Genomic DNA, 18,878 nt, shown 5'->3' on the forward strand with positions numbered 1-18,878 from the left:
TTCCCACCCCCTCGTCCAAGTTGCTGATGAAGATGTTAAACAGCGCGGGCCCGAGGACCGAGCCCTGGGGGACCCCACTGCTCACATCTCGCCAGGTTGAGTACAACCCGTCCACCACTACTCTCTGGGTGCAACCCATCAGCCAATTTTTTACCCATCCAACTGTGCAGGTATCAATGCCACAGTCGCTTAATTTATTGATGAGGATGGGGTGAGAGACAGTGTCAAAGGCCTTCTTTAAAGTCTAGAAAGACTACATCCATGGCGACACCATCATCCAAGGATTTAGTTACTTGGTCGTAAAAGGCAATCAGGTTGGTCAGGCAGGACCTGCCTTTGGTGAACCCATGCTGATTGCCCCTGAGCATGGTCTCCCCTGCAGGCCCCCACAGATGTGCTCCTTGAGGTTTTTCTCCAAGAGCTTCCAGAGCACTGAGGTGAGGCTTACAGGCCTATAATTACTTGGGTCCTCCTTCCTCCCTTTCTTGAAAATTGGGACCACATTAGCCAGTTTCCAATCCCCCGGGACCTGGCCAGATGACCACAAATGCTCATACAGCCAGGCCAAGGGCTCCGCGATGACCCCTGCCAGCTCCCTCAGCACCCTTGGGTGGAGGGCATCTGGACCTGGGTTCTTACTCACAATCAGGAGGCACAGATCCTCCTGCTTACACCTGGTACTACGAGCGTTAGCGTAGAGGCACCTGAGGCCTCCCGAGGGTGTCCGAGCCTCCCTCCCACCCCAAGGATAGTTGTAGCCCCCTACTCCCAGGACACTGATGCTTACCTGGGCTTCCCTCCCTCTTGTCACCCAGTTTGTTCTTTTGTTTTCAAGTCATTGGTTAAAACACTAACTAGCACAGGCTCAAGATGCAATCACGGTGCCCTACCAGAAACCCAACTACTCCACTATGGTTACAAGACAGACCTGTCACTGAATCTGTTTTGTATTGTTCTTGTTTCTTAAAACATCATGCAGTGCCATGTCAAACTCCCTGCCGTAGTCTGGGCATGTTACTTTGCTCAATTTTATCAAACTTTGAAACTTATCAAAAGTAGCCAGTTGATAAGACCTTTCTATTTCATAGACATTCGGGCTGGAAGGGACCCCAGAGGATCATCGAGTCCAGCCCCCTGCTCCAAGGGGCACGAAGTCAGCAGGGATCACAGGATCCCAGCAAGATAAACATGCAAATGTCTCTTGAAGGCGTTCAAAGTGGGTGTTTGAACCGCCTCCGGCGGCAGTCTATTCCAGACCTTTAAAAGACTTCTTTTTACTTTTCCCTGACTGACAGCTATAATCTACAGCTGGAGACAAAGCACAGGGCCAGGTAGACTCAGGTCTTATCCAGTATATTTAAAGATCTCAATGGACACTTCCCTGTCAGTAACCAGACTAGCCTCTAGAGGACACCCATTTCCTGACCTCTGATCATGCGCGTGGCTCTTCTCTGCACTCTCTCAAGCTTCTCCACATCCTTTTTGAATTGTGGAGCCCAAAACTGGATGCAGTACTTCAGCTACGGCCTCACCAAGGCCGAGTACAAGGGGAGAATGACGTCCCGGGATTCGCTTGAGAAGCATCTATGGATGCAAGCCAGCATTTTGCTCGCTTTACTAGCCGCAGCATCGCATTGAAGGCTCATGTTCATCTTGTGGTCAGTCATGACCCCCAAGTCCCTTTCATCTGTAGTGATAACCAGCGTAGCATTGCTGAGCCTATAAGCGTGCTGCAGGTTTTTCCTCCCACAGTGAAGAACCTTGCATTTTTTGGTGTTGAACACCATCAGGTTCTCATCCGCCCATTTCCTGAGCCTGTCCAGGTCAGCCTGGATCACCCGCCTGTGCTCAGGTGTGGATGCTTTACCCGAGTTTGGTGTTGTTGGCAAACTTGGCCAGTCTGCTTTTGACACCAATGTCCACATCACTGATTAAGATGTTAAACAGTATAGGCTCTAGGACAGAGCCTTGGGGGACCCCACTGGTGACCGCACACCAAGACAATTGGCTTCTGTCAACCACTTCTCTCTGGCTCCTACTGTGGAGCCAATTCCCCAGCCAGTGGATCATGGTGAGGTCCAGGCCGCAGTTGGCCAGTTTTGCCAAGAGGTGATCGTGGGATACCAGACTGAAGGCTTTTTTAAAGTCAAGATATACAGCATCAATCTCCTCTCCCTTGTCCAGGTGATAGGTCACCTGGTCGTAAAAGGAAATGAGATTGGTCAAGCAAGACCTAGCCGCAACAAACCCGTGCTGGGTATCCCTCAAGATATTGCCGTCAGCTAGTCTGTTAAGAATGGCCTCTTTGAGAATCTTTTCCAAGACCTTCCCCAGGACAGAGGTCAGGCTGATGGGCCTGTAGTTTGCCGGATCCACTTTCCTCCCTTTCTTGAAGATTGGCCTATGTTGAACAGAATTATACTCCTTTATTTTTTGATTGAGTCCTGTATCAGCCACTCCATCGCTTCGCCCTGGATTAGTGGAAGGCTGACAGGCCCAGATTTACTCAGGTTATATCATCTGCCCCTTTTAAGTATAGCATTCATTTCCTTCAGGGGATGGTGGGGGCAGGGGGGTAGTTAACATGAATAATCTAGACCAGGCTTGTCCAACTTACAGCCTGCGGGCCGCCATAAGGCCCACCAAGACATTTTATCTAGTCCGTGGCGGCGGTGGCACTGCCGCTGTGGAACACAGAGCCACGGTGGCAGCAGCGCGGATTGCGGAGCCGCCGCCACAGAGCCACGGTGGCACAGGGCAGTGGCGGCAGTGCAGAGAGCTGCGGCAGCGCAGACCTGCAGTGGTGGTGGCGCAGGGCCACGGCAAGGTGGGCAGGGCCGCCCCCCAGGCCCCAGCCAGCAACAAGGGGAGGGGAGCTGCTTGGACCCGCGCGGGAAGCCAAGCAGCAGCCGCTGGAACTGCTGGCCCATGCCTGCCCCCTCACCCACCCGCTTCAAGCCAGCCCCGCTGCCCTGCCCTGCCCCGCCCCACAGCAAGGCGGTGCCTGCTCCCCTGGACAGTCTCCCCCCGGGCGCTGTGGCACACGGCTCCGCCACCGCTGCTGCTGGCTGGTGCAGACCTGGCGAGCTTCGAACCGTCCCCAGCAGCACATGGGAAGCGGGCTTCAGCTGCATTTTCTGGCCGGTGCCGACCCGGTTCTGCCCAGGCAGGTCCTGCAGCACCATGTCAACCCGGGCATGGCACCAGCAGGCCCCAGGTTAACCCTGGCCTGGCCCCGCGGCTTTTCCAGCACCAGGTCAACCCGGTTGTAGCCAAGTGGCTCCTCCAGCACCATGTCAACCCAGGCATGCATGCCATGTCAACCAGCACTGTGTCAACCCCTGCAACTTCACTGGTGTCAAAGGTCATGTGACATCACTTCCTGATATGATACCACTTGCTGTGACATCTTTGAATATGCGCCGACCCACTGGGTGATAAAAAGTTTGTGAACCAGCCCCACCTTCAAAAAGGTTGGACATCACTGATCTAGACACTGGCTCCCCCTATTCAAACCTGCAGATTTTCAAGTCTTGCTTGGTAGCTATTTAACACCCTCCCCAGTCATCCATCATACAAGTACACATTACAGAAACATTTATGGAACACTTCAACACCACTACTGATAAGCATATTTTCATCTAGACATGGACCCATTTCATTGTTAGAATCACCTCTGTTCCAAAAGGACTTAAACGTCTTACCGTCTTTATCTTTAACTGCCACTCAGTTTTTCTTGGGTTCTTCTGCTTCCCTTCCCTTTTCTATTGCTACTGTCTGACCTGCATTCATTAACATCAACTTCTCCTTCTGCTTATTTGTTTTGTACTGTTTTTCCCCACCCCTTACGGCTAGCTTTTTAAAACTAGGAGCCATCCACTTTCTTGACTGGTTCTCAGGAAGCCTAGTAAGATATTCTTACACCACTCTGAACAAATATAATCCTGCAGTTTTTAAAAACTTTTTCACATTCATTTCCTAGTCACAGGATAGTCTGGAAAGGAATCTATAAATCATTGCAAAGTCACTGAATATTCAGCAGCAGTTGCAGCACACTTTCGTTTTAGGGCATACTTAGCCAAAATTTCATAAAATTGTCCATAGTTTTTGGGGCGTGTTCATACTCTGCTTAGTCTCACAATGAAGATGATGATGTATTTTTTGCATGCGACTCCCAAACTGTTTGCCAGAGGTTTGTGCGTCCAAATAGGACACCCCCATCTCAGTTCCCAGATCTTACAAGCAGAACTGGAACGTTGCAAGTGAAGCAGCAAATCCAAAACGAATGCAAACCAGTGACATAACCTTAAGGTGATGAGAATGCTATTAAGTTTGCAGTACACTGTCACTTAAACTGCTAAGCCTATTTACCTTCGTTAAAGACAAAAAGACCAGAAGTTTCCACCCATCACAGATCTCTTGAACTATGGATACTGGTGCATATCTGGGATAGGATTATGCTCTTTAGCTCTCTATGGTCTACAGACATGTTTTTCCCTTTGACTTTGCTGCGCAGTGCCATTACACATTTTAGGAAATGGAATCTTGACCACCTGCTTATGATCCATTTTCAGAGTTTCAAGATAACATACACATGAATTATTCCTTGCAAAGGTACGGCATCCGTCTGGCAGAATCCCTCTGACAGCTCTCTCCTTCCTCTGAGGCTGTACAGTCGGCAGGGCCGTCCCAAATTCACTAGAGATGTGAAAGCTTTATGCTTAGCCAGCATTGTTGATTGGTTATCGCAATGCTCATTTTTCCCTTCAATGGGGCAAGGATCCCTTTCTGGTTTCTATGGTAGCTGAACTGGCCAACTATAACCATTCCTTTATAAATCCCCTGCTCTGAGGTGCTACCACATTTAGTAACAGAACAGGCATCAGAAGCAAGCTGTAGAGCACCGAGGGCCACACACTACTTGCAGGGCAGACCTAGCTTGCACAGCCCTGCCATCCAGGTCCCAGTGCTGCCCCTGGGTCCAACTGGACCCACACAGGGCAGAGCACATGCTCACAGCATGGGGCAGTGCGTGGGCTAGATTGGGCCCATGTAGCCCCTCCCCCAGGATACCCAACCTGGAGGCTGCTCCAGCTGGGCTGGGACCCACACTCCGTGCAGCATGGATCCGGGATTCACCAAAATGGGCACCACACGCAGTCCAGTCCAGACAGGACAGTAGCCATTCCGCACATAGGGGCTACCTTGGACTGGACAGCACCGCACATAGCGCCCACTCTGGCACACGCACCACACGGGGCCTGCTCCAGCTGGTCTGGGACTTGCGCTCCCAGGCACCACGTTCAGCACGGGTACAGTCTGCCCGAAGCAGGTGCTCATACCGTGCAGTTTCTTAGTAGTTGGGGGTCAGAAGGGACCTGAATAGATCATCTAGTCTAACTGCACTGGCTGGAGCATACGCTGGGATCACATGACCCCAGACAGGCGTTCATCCAACCTTTTTGAATTTACCCAAGGTAGGAGCGAGGACCACTTCTCTAGGAAGCTGGTTCCAGATCTTAGCTACCCTGACAATGAAATAGTGCCTCCTAATCTCTAACCTGAACCTACTCTCCAGCAGCTTCTGGCCATTGTCCCTCGTCACCCCAGGGGCTGCTAGGGACAATAGGGCCCTTCCTATTTGCTGCTGATCTCCCCTGATGAGTTTGTAGGCAGCCACCAAATCCCCCCTCAGCCTCTGCTTGCTGAGACTGAACAGGTTCAGGTCCCTCAGCCTCTCCTCATAGGGCCTGCCCTTTCGCCCTCCAACCAAGCAGGTGGCCCTCCTCTCAAAGCAGGACACATCCTTCTTAAAGTGCAGTGCCCAGAACTGGACGCAGTACTCCAGTTGAGGCCGGACCAATGTTGCGTAGAGGGGGAGGATCACCTCTCTGGACCGGCTTGAGATGCATCTTTGGATGCACGACAAGGTGTGGCTGGCCTTGCTGGCTGCGGTCTGGCATTGGTGGCTCATGTTCATCTTGGAGTCAATAACGATTCCAAGATCCCTTTCCGCCCCTGTGCTCACAAGGGGGGAGCTCCCCAGCTTGTAAGTGTGCTGTGGATTACTTCTCCCAAGGTGCAGCACCCTGCATTTCTCTACATTGAACCCCATCCTATTACCATCAGCCCACCTCTGTAGTCTGTCTAAGTCTAATTGCAGCCTCTCTCTCCCTTCGAGCGTGCCAACCTCTCCCTGCATCTTGGTGTCATTGGCAAACTTGGACGACGTGTTTTCCACCGCCTCGTCCAAGCCGCTGATGAAGATGTTGAACAGTGTAGGCCCCAGGGCCGAGTCCTGGGGGACCCCACTATTCACATCCCGCCAGGTCGAGTATGACCCGTCCCCCACCACTCTCTGGGTGTGCCCCATCAGCCAATTTTTGACCCATCCAATAGTGTAGGCATCAGTGACACAGTTGCTCAGTTTATTAATGAGAATGGGGTGAGAGACAGTGTCAAAGGCCTTCTTAAAGTCCAGAAAGACTACATCCACGGCGACACCATCATCCAGGGATGTAGTTACCTGGTCATAAAAGGCCATCAGTCTGACGAGGGCAGCCATCGCATGCAGCGCGGATGCCTGCAGTACCAGGCACTGAACCCCATGATGGAGAAGGTCCTGCCCAGCCCTATGTTCCTAAAACTCTTGTCAGCAGCACTGAGGCCATCTTTCCAAAGCCCACAGGTATGGGGACACTATTGCAGTATGGCAGTTAAGCGGCAGTCAAGTAAATTCCACATCAATCCAACCATGAGATGGAAGTTCAGTGCCGTTCACTACTTCTACATGTAGAGTAATTTCAACTCCCAAAGGGTTTTATGCACAGCTCTGGGAGATGATGATCTGCTTTAATACAAGTTACAATAGAATCACCTGTGGAACGTAGGCAGTTTTAATCCATAACGATGGAGGTTCTCTCTCCCTTTGATAACACTAGAGAATTTTTTCTTCTATTCTTACACTTTTTTTTAACCAGAGGATTGGCTAAGTAACTGCTATTCTTTGCAGAACTTTGCTGAGTGGCGCAATTAGCTTTAGGTTTTCTCCAGTGCTATATCTTATAGTCCCTTGAAAGGAATACTTCTTGAAGACACCCAAGAACTGAGCAAATTGTTCCTCGTTTCCTTTTCATTTGCCACAAGAAACTCGCTGCCACTTGAGGTCGATTGCATCTGGTCTTGCAGTTGTGACACTGTTGTTTTCTTTTGCCCCAAATCCACCTGCCCAGCATGCAGTCCAGCCACACCGTGACACCTGTCAGTCAGTCACGTTTTCTCCACAGACCATACTGCCAGTCTCTGATCATGCTACGTAGACCAGGAGAGGAGATGCAAATACCTGCCGAATTACAAGCATTTCCAACCGCAGCCTGTAAGAACTGCCATTTCAACTGTTAGTGCTGGACTGCTTCACTCTTGTCTTTCAGAGGGGCAACTAATGTGTTCTGCTTTGGCAGCTGATGCTGACCATGACATGATCTTCAGCTTCTCCTTGTGGAATGGATTCTGCTTTACTGTCACTTGTGTTATGTTCCAGTGCTAGAAGCAGCGTGCAGAAAGCCAGGACAGTGACCCTAGGGGAACCTCTACATTTGTGACGTGTGTAATTACAACACACTGTTTCAGAGAGAACACCATTCATTCTAGAAACGCCATAGATTTCATACTAGGGCTGGAAGGGACCTTGGAGGATCATCGAGTCCAGCCCCCTGCCCCAGGGGCAGGAAGTCAGCTGGGGTCAAAGGATCCCAGCAAGATAGCTGTCCAAATGTCTCTTCAAAGAGTCCACAGTAGGTGCTTGCACCACCTCTGGAGGCAGTCCATTCCAGGCCTTGGGGGCTCGGACAGTAAAGACGTTTTTCTTTATGTCCACCCTAAAACCGTCTTGGAGGAGTTTGTGACCGTTGGACCTTGTCATTCCTTGGGGTGCTCTGGTGAACAGGCGTTCCCCCAGATCCTGATCTACCCCCCCTTATGTACTTGTAGGCTGCCACTAAGTCACCCCTGAGCCTGCGTTTTTGCAGGCTGAAGAGTCCCATGGCTCTCAGCCTCTCATCACGAGGCTCATGAGCCTCTCTCAGAGGCTCATCTCTTGCCCTCTGATCATGCACGTGGCTCTCCTCTGGACTCTGTCAAGCTTTTCCACATCCTTGTAAAATTGTGAAGCCCAGAACTGGACGCAGTATTCCAGCTGCAGCCTCACCGAGGCTGAGTACAGCAGGAGGATGACATCTTGAGATTTGCTTGAGAAGCATCTATGGATGCAAGCCAGAGTTTTGCTCGCTCTACCAACTGCAACATTGCACTGGTGGCTCATGTTCATCTTGTGGTCAATCATGACCCCCAAGTCCCTTTCAGCCGTGGTGCTAGCAAGCGTAGCACTGTTAAGCCTATAAGCATAATGCAGGGGGTGTCGTTGTTCTCCCCCCATCCCCCAAAGTGGAGTACCTTGCATTTTTCTGTATTGAATGTCATTAGGTTTTTATCTGCCCATTTTCTGAGCCTGTCAAGGTCGGCCTGGATCACCAGCCTATCCTCAGGTGTGGATGCTTGAAGTCTGGTGTCATCGGCGAACTTGGCCAGTCCGCTTCTGACACCAGTGTCCACATCGTTAATAAAGATGTTAAAGAGAGCGGGTCCAAGGACGGAGCCTTGGGGGACACCACTGGTCACAGAGCACCATGAGGATTCACTTGTGTCGACTACCACTCTCTGGGTCCAACCTCAGAGCCAATTCCCCAGCCTTCGGACTGTGAAGGAAAATCAAAGCGTTTCCTTCAGGAACTCCGTGCAGGAGAGGCCCGCTCAGCGCTGGCCAGAGGCTGGCTTCTTCCTGCCAAAGCAGCGAGAGCCCAGTCCCAATTCGAGTGCGCTCACTGCGCCACAACCCTATTCTTAAAGGGGCAGCTTTGATTTCTCATGTACACAAGTAACAAAAACAGGGCGGGAGTCCAAACTGTCACTAAACATAAGAAATATGAACCTAATGTGAAGATCCTATGTTCAAGGGCATCACAAGGCAAAACATTCTGTCAAGCAGCTCTGAAAAGGCCCTGGTATTGGATCTGCAGCACCAGACGTGGTCAGTCAGGAGAGATCCAAGGGCTTTGTTGCCACTTAGACATAAAGATGCTCTCTCAAAGACTCATGCCGGACTTGGACTCCTAGATGTAATCAATCACCCCTGGAGAGCCTCTTGACAACCTTTATGCTGTGCAGGATTCTTCCTCCTCCTCGTTCTTCTTTGCGAAGATCTAACTGCAAACAAAAACAGCGCCCAAAGGGTGCAAGTGAAAGAGCCAAAGGTTCAGGTCATGGAATCAGTGCACAGCACAACTGGTGTAGGCTTCAAGCTAGTTTTAATTTAGCTTAACCAGGCTGGGTACTGCACAGTGCTCCACACGGACCGCTCACGTACTTGCCCAGCCACTTAGACAAATTTTGCACCCGTGCAAATACGGTACTAATCCGTAGCTGCTACACTAGACATGCTACGTGCGCAATCAAGAGTTCTGTGCACTGGCAGTGCAGGAAGTCAGCTGCTAGACACTGTGCAGTCTTCATTTTGATAAGGGCAATAGCCACAAATCCCTCTCTGCCTGCCATACTAACTAGCTCAATAGCTTCAAATCCTCCTCTGCGTGGGCATTTCTGCTCAAGTGCATTATTTCACATGTAGGCACTTGAGTCCTGTTACTCCACTGTTACCCCCCCATTTCTCACATATTATCTTGTAAAATATTTCAGAGCTTTCTGCACTACCCGTGGGCATGTTCCAGTACCTTCAACTTAAAAACAAGGAGAGCAACAAAACCCCGAAGCTGCGAAGCTCACAGAATCTTGCGCTCTTCTCTCCCGGGAAGGAACTCTGCCTCAGCGGTTCCAACAATCAGGTCTCCTGTTTACAGAACACCCGCAAATTGCTCATCTTCCACGTTACAAAATTAACTATATTAATACAAATCCAATGAGACAGAACTCTGAAGAGTGGAGACTTATTCTATGCCAACACAGTGCATACACAAAGAAAATACTTCCCCTGATAGAGGGCTACTGCAGGACTACACATTTTATTAGCTTCTAAGAAGCTAACACCTTAATTCCATGTCCAATTCTACCTATAACTAGCCTTAACTACTAAAACAACAGCATTTACACTGAACCCCCAAAATGATTTTGGCAAAGGATGACTGCATTAAAAGAGAAGAAAAAGAAAAGACCCGAAAGCAGGTCTCAGAGCAACACGTGCCATTTTTTTTCATATGAAACCACTATTGCCATAGGCAGGAGGAAAAGGACACTATTTCCTGCCACTGCGATCACTAGAGCCCCAGAGGAAGACATAGTAAAGCCTAGGAATATTCCCACTTATCAACACTATGGAAACACATAAAATAGCTGGTGGGGGGCCCCGCATGATTTAGTCCAGCTCCCTGCTCAAGGCACAATTACGTGTCTAAACCACGGGGCCCCTGGCACGGCTTTATGAGCACTCGTGGTGCTCTAGCCAGGTGACAGAAGACTGGAAAGAAGGCCAATGTGGTCCCCATTTTCAAAAAAGGGGGGAGGGAGGACCCGGGCAACTATAGGCCCGTTAATCTTACCTCAGTCCTGGGGAAGCTCTTTGAGAAAATTATCCAGGAGCACATCTGCAAGGGATCAGCAGCGGGGATGATGCTCAAGGGCAACCAGCATGGGTTCATTAGGGGCAGGTCCTCTCAAATCAACCCGATTGCCTTCTACAATCAGGTCACAAAATCATTGAACACAGGTGTCACGGTGGAGGCAGTCTTTCTGGACTTCAGGAAGGCCTTTGACACTGTCTCTCACCCCATTCTCATTAAAAAGCTAGGTGACTGTGGCATTGATGCCTACAGTTAGATGGATCGCAAATTGGTTACGGGGCTGCACCCAGAGAGTGGTGGTGGATGGGTCATATTCGACCTGGAGGGACGTGGGCAGTGGGGTCCCCCAGGGCTCGGTCCTGCACCATTCAATTTCTTTACTCGTGACTTGGACAAGGGGATGAATAGCACCCTGTTCAAATCCGCTGACAACACCAAGATCTGGGGCGAGGTGGGCATGCTAGAAGGGAAGGACAGGATACAGCTGGACCTGCACAGGTTACAGGGGTAGGGGAATGTAACTAGGACGGGATTCAATACTGGCAAGTGCCGGGTGCTGCACTGGGGCAGAAAGAACCAGCAGCATACCTATAGGCTGAGGAACTCCCTTCTTGAAAGCACAGAGGCAGAAAGACATCTTAGAGTCATTATCGATTCTAAAATGAACATGGGCTGACAGTGTGAGGACATGGTCAGGAAAGCTAAACAGAACCTCACCACGTATGCACAGATGCATCTTGAGCGGGTCCAAGGAGGTGATCCTGCCCCTCTATGCAGCACTGGTCAGGCTGCAGTTGGAGTACTGCGTCCAGTTCTGGGCACCGCACTTCAGGAGGGATGTGGACAGCATCGAGAGGGTCCAGCGGAGGCCACCCGCATGATCAGGGGGCAGCAGGGCAGGCCCCACGAGGAGGGGCTACGGGACCTGAACCTGTTCAGCCTCCACAAGAGAAGGCTGAGGGGGGATCTGGTGGCTGTTCATAAACTTGCCAGGGGGGACCAGAGGGGAATGGGCGAGACCCTGCTCCCCCGAGGACCTCCCAGAGTAACGAGGAATAACAGCCACAAGTTGACAGAGAGTAGGTTCAGGCTAGACATCAGGAGGCACTACTTCACAGTAAGGAGGGCCAGGATCTGGAACCAGCTTCCAAGGGAAGTGGTGCTGGCTCCTACCTTAGGGGTCTTTACAAAAGGAGGCTTGATAATTACCTAGCTGGGGTCATATAAGCTTAAACTTACCAGGGGTCATATGAGCCCAGTATTCATTCCTGTGCAGAGCAGGGGGTCAGCTTGATGATCTGCTCGGGTTCCTTCCAACCCTACATCTATGAACCATCCCAGCCAAAGCATTTGACTAAACTGCACTGAGAAGCTTCCAGTGGCAGAGATTCCACAAGCTCTGTAGATAATCGCTTCCACAGCTTAACCCACCCCCTCGGTCAGAAAGTTGTTCTTGATTTCCAGCTTATACCTGCCTCGTTGCAATTTAAACGACTGGGACGGAACAGGCTAAGGTCCAGCCTGCAGCTCTTGTGGGAAACGCTCTGGGGGCTCAGGGAGAGCAGGTTTTATTGTATAACCAGGGTACCATAATGCCCTTCTCAGCCCAGAGGCAGAAGGCAACCTAGACCTGACAGCAGGCCATAGAGACTGCTCTCCGACTGGTTCCCCATGACCGTTCCATTTTATCGGGCGAGTGCTGTCCTCAGGTTAAGACTAGAGTTTTGTGATAATTTTGTTGGGAACGGAGCTGACTGCACCCAAGGAGAACGTGAGGTTCTGAAACAGTGGGGAGCAACCTGAGGACAGAGACAATTTCAGGGGGTCCTTCAGGAGAGGGAGACCAAATAAGGCTTCTTCTTGGGGAGTCCCAAGGCAGAGCTCCCCCTCCAAAGCAATGCTGATCCGTGACACCTGCTACTTCTTGTCCCTCCTGTGGGCAGGGAGATTGGATGGAACATGCAACACCTCTGAAAGATCCAACAGACAGAAAACTGCCTCTAACATGTATTGGACCAATCAAGCAGATGCTCCAACTGATGACGTGATACATAACAAGAAGGGACGCTTGTCTCCAGCTTCTCCACCACCTGCTTCCCTGCCAGGCTATGGAAGTATGAAGGTGAGCAAGACAGAACCACGTGGGTTTCTACCTAAGCACAGGGTGCCTCCTCCCACGCTCTTTTAGCCCCTAGAACAGAAAAAGAGCGAGACAGGCTGAGAATCACATCCGTTCTAGCACTGAGATTCTCCCAACAGATTAAAGGAGACTGGGAACAGATACCTACCAGGATTGTCAGGGATGGCAGGAAGGACAGAACACCACCAATTCACTTCATATTTAGTAAACTGATGACAATAAACCAGTATGCAAAAAAAAAGTTGATATAAACTTAAACCAGTCAGGCCACAGTTGGAGTACCACATCCAGTTTTGGGCGCCAGATTCATAGATGTTAGGGTCGGAAGGGACCTCAATAGATCATCGAGTCCGACCCCCTGCATAGGCAGGAAAGAGTTGGGTCTAGATGACCCCAGCTAGATACTCATCTAACCTCCTCTTGAAGACTCCCAGGGTAGGGGAGAGCACCACCTCCCTTGGGAGCCCGTTCCAGACTTTGGACACTCTAACTGTGACGAAGTTCTTCCTAATGTCCAATCTAAATCTGCTCTCTGCTAGCTTGTGGCCATTATTTCTTGTAACCCCCGGGGGCGCCTTGGTGAATAAATCCTCACCAATTCCCTTCTGTGCCCCCATGATGAACTTATAGGCAGCCATAAGGTCGCCTCTCAACCTTCTCTTGCGGAGGCTGAATAGATCCCGTTTCTCTAGTCTCTCCTCGTAGGGCTTGGTCTGTAGGCCCTTAACCATACGAGTGGCCCTTCTCTGGACCTTCTCCAGGTTATCCGCATCCTTCTTGAAGTGTGGCGCCCAGAATTGCACGCAGTACTCCAACTGCGGTCTGACCAGTGCCCGATAGAGGGGAAGTATCACCTCCTTGGACCTATTCGTCATGCATCTGCTGATGCACGATAAAGTGCCATTGGCTTTTCCGATGGCTTCGTGACACTGCCGACTCATGTTCATCTTGGAGTCCACTAGGACTCCAAGATCCCTTTCCACTTCCGTGCCACCCAGCAGGTCATTTCCTAGGCTGTAGGTGTGCTGGGCATTTTTCCTCCCTAGGTGCAGCACTTTGCATTTCTCCTTGTTGAACTGCATTCTGTTGTTTTCTGCCCACTTGTCTAACCTGTCCAGGTCTGCTTGCAGCTGTTCCCTGCCCTCCAGCGTGTCCACTTCTCCCCATAGCTTTGTGTCATCTGCAAACTTGGACAGAGTACATTTCACTCCCTCGTCCAAGTCGCTGATGAAGACATTAAAGAGTATCGGCCCCAGGACCGAGCCCTGCGGGACCCCACTGCCCACACCCTTCCAGGTCGAAACCGACCCATCCACCACGACTCTCTGGGTGTGACCCTCCAGCCAATTCACCACCCACCAGACTGTGTAGTCATCCAAGTCAGACTTCAAGAGGGATGCGGAGAATCCTGAGGGTTCAGAGGAGGCCACTCGTATGGTCAGAGGCCTGCAGGCAAGGCCCTACGAGGAGAGACTGAGGGACCTACATCTCTTCAGCCTTCACAAGAGAAGACTGAGAGGTGATTGTGTGGCTGCTATAAATTCATCAAGGGAAGGCAGCAGGGAATAGGAAACGTTCTATTTACTAAGGCACCCCCTGAAGTAACTAGGAACAAAGGCCACAAATTGACGGAGAGCAGATCTAGGTGGGACACTAGGAAGAGCTTCTTCACAGTAAGGGTTGCCAGAACCTGGAATGGGCTTCCCAGGGAGATGGTAGTGCTCTCCCCTACCCTGGGGGTCTTCAAGAGGAGACTGGACAAGCACCTGGCCAGAGTCATCTGACTCCAGCGCTCTTTCCTGCCCAGGGCAGGGGGTCGGACTCAATGACCTACTGAGGTCCCTTCTGACCCTAGCATCTATGAATAAACACCTGTGTTCCCCAACGGCTATTTAAGAAAAGTGTTAATTATTTACCATTCTCAAATCCATCCCGACAAACTTGTTGACTCTGCCCTTTACACATTAATCTATAACTACCAATAAGCACTTCATTTTCCCTAGACATATTGTGAATGAGAGCTCTAGTTCACACCATCTCTCTTGGACTTCAATGCTCTTTTCCAATCATCTGGGATTTCTAGATTAAAACATGTAATTTAAAAGTCATTCATTTATTTTACTGCTAAAATATTATTGACCACAGATATAACCTGCCATTATCCAATGAATTACCCACCTTAATCTCAGTGAGATATTTGTTCATCACTGCATCAGCAATTAGTCTTCTTTGGGTTTCTCACTGTGAGTAGCACCCAAAAATGCAAAAGGGTCTGCTGCTAATACAGGATTGCAGCCGAGTAACAGGCCAAGCAATTCCCCCAGTTATCAACTCCCATGTATGGTGGCTTCGTCCGTCGTCCTCCCAACCTTTCTGCCTGTACTCACAGCAACCAACAGGTAACGCTGATATGACCACACTACAGCTACCCCGTACAGGAAAAGCACACGAGACCTTAGCCAGGAGGGAAAGGAACTGCTGCCAAGCCAGACAAATCGAAGCACAGTTCCACTGCCACGCACCTGTTGCAGGTGGGCAAGCTGTGCAACACTCAAAAGAAAACCATCAAGACTCAAGCTTTTCTCTGGTGAGAATGAGTAAATAACCTGAGATTGCCAGAATCCCAAGGAACCGGCTGCAGCATGGGTTTGTCTGTGCTTCTGAAGAAAACACAGCACCTGGCCTGTGTGCACTCATGACAGCAAAGCCCTGTGGAGCCCCATGCCTTCACACTGCTCCTTAAATAGGGCATCTCAGAAATAACTCATCTTGGGGAGGAATAGTACTGGGTCTAGGGGAATGGGGAGGTCAGAAATGGAACTCAATTGTTTGTCAGAGCTGCATTTTTTAATTTTTAAATATTGCAAGAGAACTTTGTTAACCTCAAGAGCAGGGGAGCTAGTACTGGTTATTAAACTTAAAGGGACTGCCAGAAAAAGGAGCTGCAGCTTATGCAATATGTATATCACCAGACATTAAGGAAATGAATACTACTAGTCACTTACAGGCAAAAAGATTTTAGAATTCCATAACATCCTTCAATTTGCCTGTGCCATATGAAGTTTCAATTCCAGCCGAGAGAAATTTTACAAACTTTGCATTCTCCTTTGCCTGGGAAAGGGTGCATGAGGCTGAAAGCTTGCAAATAAAGAATTTTGTTTCACAACTATGTAGTTGGTCTAATAAAAGATATCACCTCTACCAAGAGTCCTGACTGCTTTTGCCCGTAGACCAACGTGGCTAAAACCTGTATCTTTAGAATTCCATTGTGCTTTTAAAGTAACCGCGAACAAACAGAAAGCTTGGAAATTCAGAAGAGATGAACTATTCTAGCTCTGCCCCTGTTCACCATCAGTTGTCAACTCAACTCTTGCACAGAGCACTGAGGAGACATTCTAATGAAGGCAGGCTTTTAACAGGATTTAAGCTGTTCCAATGGCCACTTGGGGAGAAAAACTAAGAACTACTCTTGTCAGTAAAAGAATAGCTTTAAAAAGCAGCAGAATTTTTCCTTCGCTTTCAGTTATTTTCAAGATAAAGCTAATATGGCAGTTCAATCGTGGGGATTTTTTTAAATCTTGCATTTGGGTAGCCATGATTAGGTATTTTCCAAAAACTTTACATTTTTTAATAGTTAATTTCCAAGCTGATGTTTGCATGGGGAACTCCCCCCACCCCTGGATACTTCTCTGAAAGGGCCCCCCTACCCAAATACTGGAATAGGCCACTGATTTCTACACCACCAAAGGGACAGTTTGTGAGTTTCAACAGTGACTTGAGATTCAAGATCTACGTTTGCCTCTCCCCACCCCCCAACAGCAATCCCCTGCTGAAGCAACTCTTGTACAATTTTATTCTAAAAAATATTTTCCTCGTCGGTTACTGTTGAAAGACGAAAGCTATGAGACTTGTACAAGGCAAACACCTTAAATGGTCCATATACAAAGTGCTGTGAAAAGCATGGAGTTAATTAAAGGAGAATAGGATGATTCTCTGCAGTCTCTCTCTGCTGTTCCCTAAAGACTGAATGTTTCTTCCTTAGGTAAGCAGTTCCCAACAGTGGCCTGTGAGCAACCAATGTCATGCACCACCTTCCCCCCACGGGCAGGGAGCTCTGCAAAGATGGTTGGTCACATTGTGCCAATTCTCCTCATTTCTGTCTGCTAAACTGCATGAAAAGAACACAGTAAATATTTCTCTAATGTCAATTCTCCATATTGCTTTAACTGCCACAGCTGTAATTTTGTTATCCCAGGAATGGGCAGTACCCATGAGATTCTCACTACTAAAATGTGGTCTGCATTGATAAAGCCAGAGATGCACTGCCCTGCAGGCTTTTATTTAAACTACCTGCAGCATTGATGCTCACTATGAATTTGGAGGAGGATGCATGTTAGTCTAGACAACTGCTGTGTTGACAGCATTAAATAAGAGGTAAAAACACCAAAACCACAGACTGAAAAGGAGAAATTTATGGTGTGCCATTGCCTACAGCTATAAACGTTTTTGGTAGCTTTGGCACCAGCAAATACCCAAGCAGCCTGACACATGGTCTCAAGCTCTGAACTAGGAATTTACTGTCCTCTTATCTAAAAAAGACAACAAACCACAACTACCAAGAAGTGAAATAAAAATGCATCTAAGGCCAGACAAAGCAAGACAAACAAACAAAAAAGTATGGAACTCATAATTCACAAGGTCAGATGGGATCATAACGATCACGGTGACCAGGGCTGAACTGGCAGCCCACACGACCCACAAGCAGTGAACGTGCACTTCCCAGGCCCCTACTCAGCTGCTGCTGCTGCTGCCTTGGACACTCTGGCTGCTGCGGGGTCTACATTCCCCCTTCCTCCCTCACTCAGCTTTCATTTCTGCTCCCTCCTGCCCCAGGGGGCTGGGCTGGGAAGCCCATGGCACGATTCAGCAAAGGAGCTGAGATAGGGCCCCTTCCCCCATGTGCATGGTGCAGGAATGGGGTGGGACGGGGGAGGCTCTCACTGGTGCAGCCCACCTGGCGTGCAGGCGCCAGCTGCTGAGAAGTTGGACACCTTGATCCAGACAAGCCTCCCATGAAACAGGCAACAGGACTTCCCCAAGCTAGTTCTTGTTTTAAATAAAGATTTTGTATTACTTTAAGAAGGCAAAGAGGACCTGAAAAGAGTACTGTGCAAGTCCGAATCAAATCCTGACTCTGGAAGTCATGCACAGTAACCACACAATCCCCATAAAAAGCTGGTCACGAGAGCAGGTGCCCTGAACCCCTCACCAGACCTGTTAAAAACAATGCTAGTAAAGTACGTTCTCCTACCCTTGGGAAAAAGATGCCTGCAGAATAAGTAAAGTATTAGCGCAGGTCCCCCAGGAATCAACTGGCAGTAAAAAGAAACTTGAAAAAGGGGGGATTTCTAGAAAATGTTCACAATGCTCAAAATTTCTTCCAAAAATGAAGTCTTCAGCATTTGTTTTACAATTACCTGTTTACCTTCAGCCTGTTTTACAATTACACCGAAGACACAACGAATACTATGCATGGGATACGGGGCAGGATGGGCCGTTGGTCTGACCCAGTCCGGCACTCGCGTCCCCGTCCCAGGGAAGACGCTGCGTTGGGAAGAGCAGGTCCCTTGGGGATGGGAGGGAGTTAAGTGTCCGCTCTGGCCCGACGTCTCAGAACCGGACGAGACGCTGCCTCGGCCCCACCGAACAACATGCAACGGCAGCCGTCTCAAGGGGCCACAAACTACGAAAAGGAAGAGTGGGCGAGACCGGGACCGACCCCGACAGACAGGATCCAGGCAGCCCATCATCCCTCCCGCTTCTCCTTGGGAAAGCGGCAGACGCCAGTTGCCAGCAGCAGGGCCAGGGTGAAGGCAGTGCAGGGCGGCGGGGGGAGGACGAGAGGCTGCCACGGGGGAAGACAGGGAACCAGGCCCGGGCTCGGCTCGCGGGCAGGGTCGGGAGGAGCCCCATAAACCAACTGAACCGGAGACGCAGCAGCTCTGGGGGGCGAGGGCGAGGGCGCGTGCCACCGCAAGGAAAAGACGCGCGCGCCGAAGTCTGTCCCGCGCAAAGCCCAGGCAGCCCCCGGGCTGGGCGGGCCCCCGCAC

At 50.0% G+C, this 18,878-nt stretch overlaps 1 protein-coding gene across 1 annotated transcript in view; it reads right to left on the bottom strand.

Annotated features, from left to right (window-relative positions):
• KDM3B (lysine demethylase 3B) overlaps positions 1 to 18,317 on the bottom strand; it is a 74,421-nt gene extending 56,104 nt beyond the window's left edge. The window contains 1 exon segment of the mRNA XM_006035604.2: positions 18,246 to 18,317. Within this exon segment, the coding sequence (XP_006035666.2) occupies positions 18,246 to 18,302 (57 nt within the window). The 5' untranslated portion in view covers positions 18,303 to 18,317.
• Between the last annotated feature and the right edge of the window lie 561 nt (positions 18,318 to 18,878).

Source organism: Alligator sinensis, unplaced genomic scaffold (genome assembly GCF_000455745.1).
Source record: "Alligator sinensis unplaced genomic scaffold, ASM45574v1 scaffold1170_1, whole genome shotgun sequence".
Taxonomy (NCBI): Eukaryota; Metazoa; Chordata; order Crocodylia; family Alligatoridae; genus Alligator; species Alligator sinensis.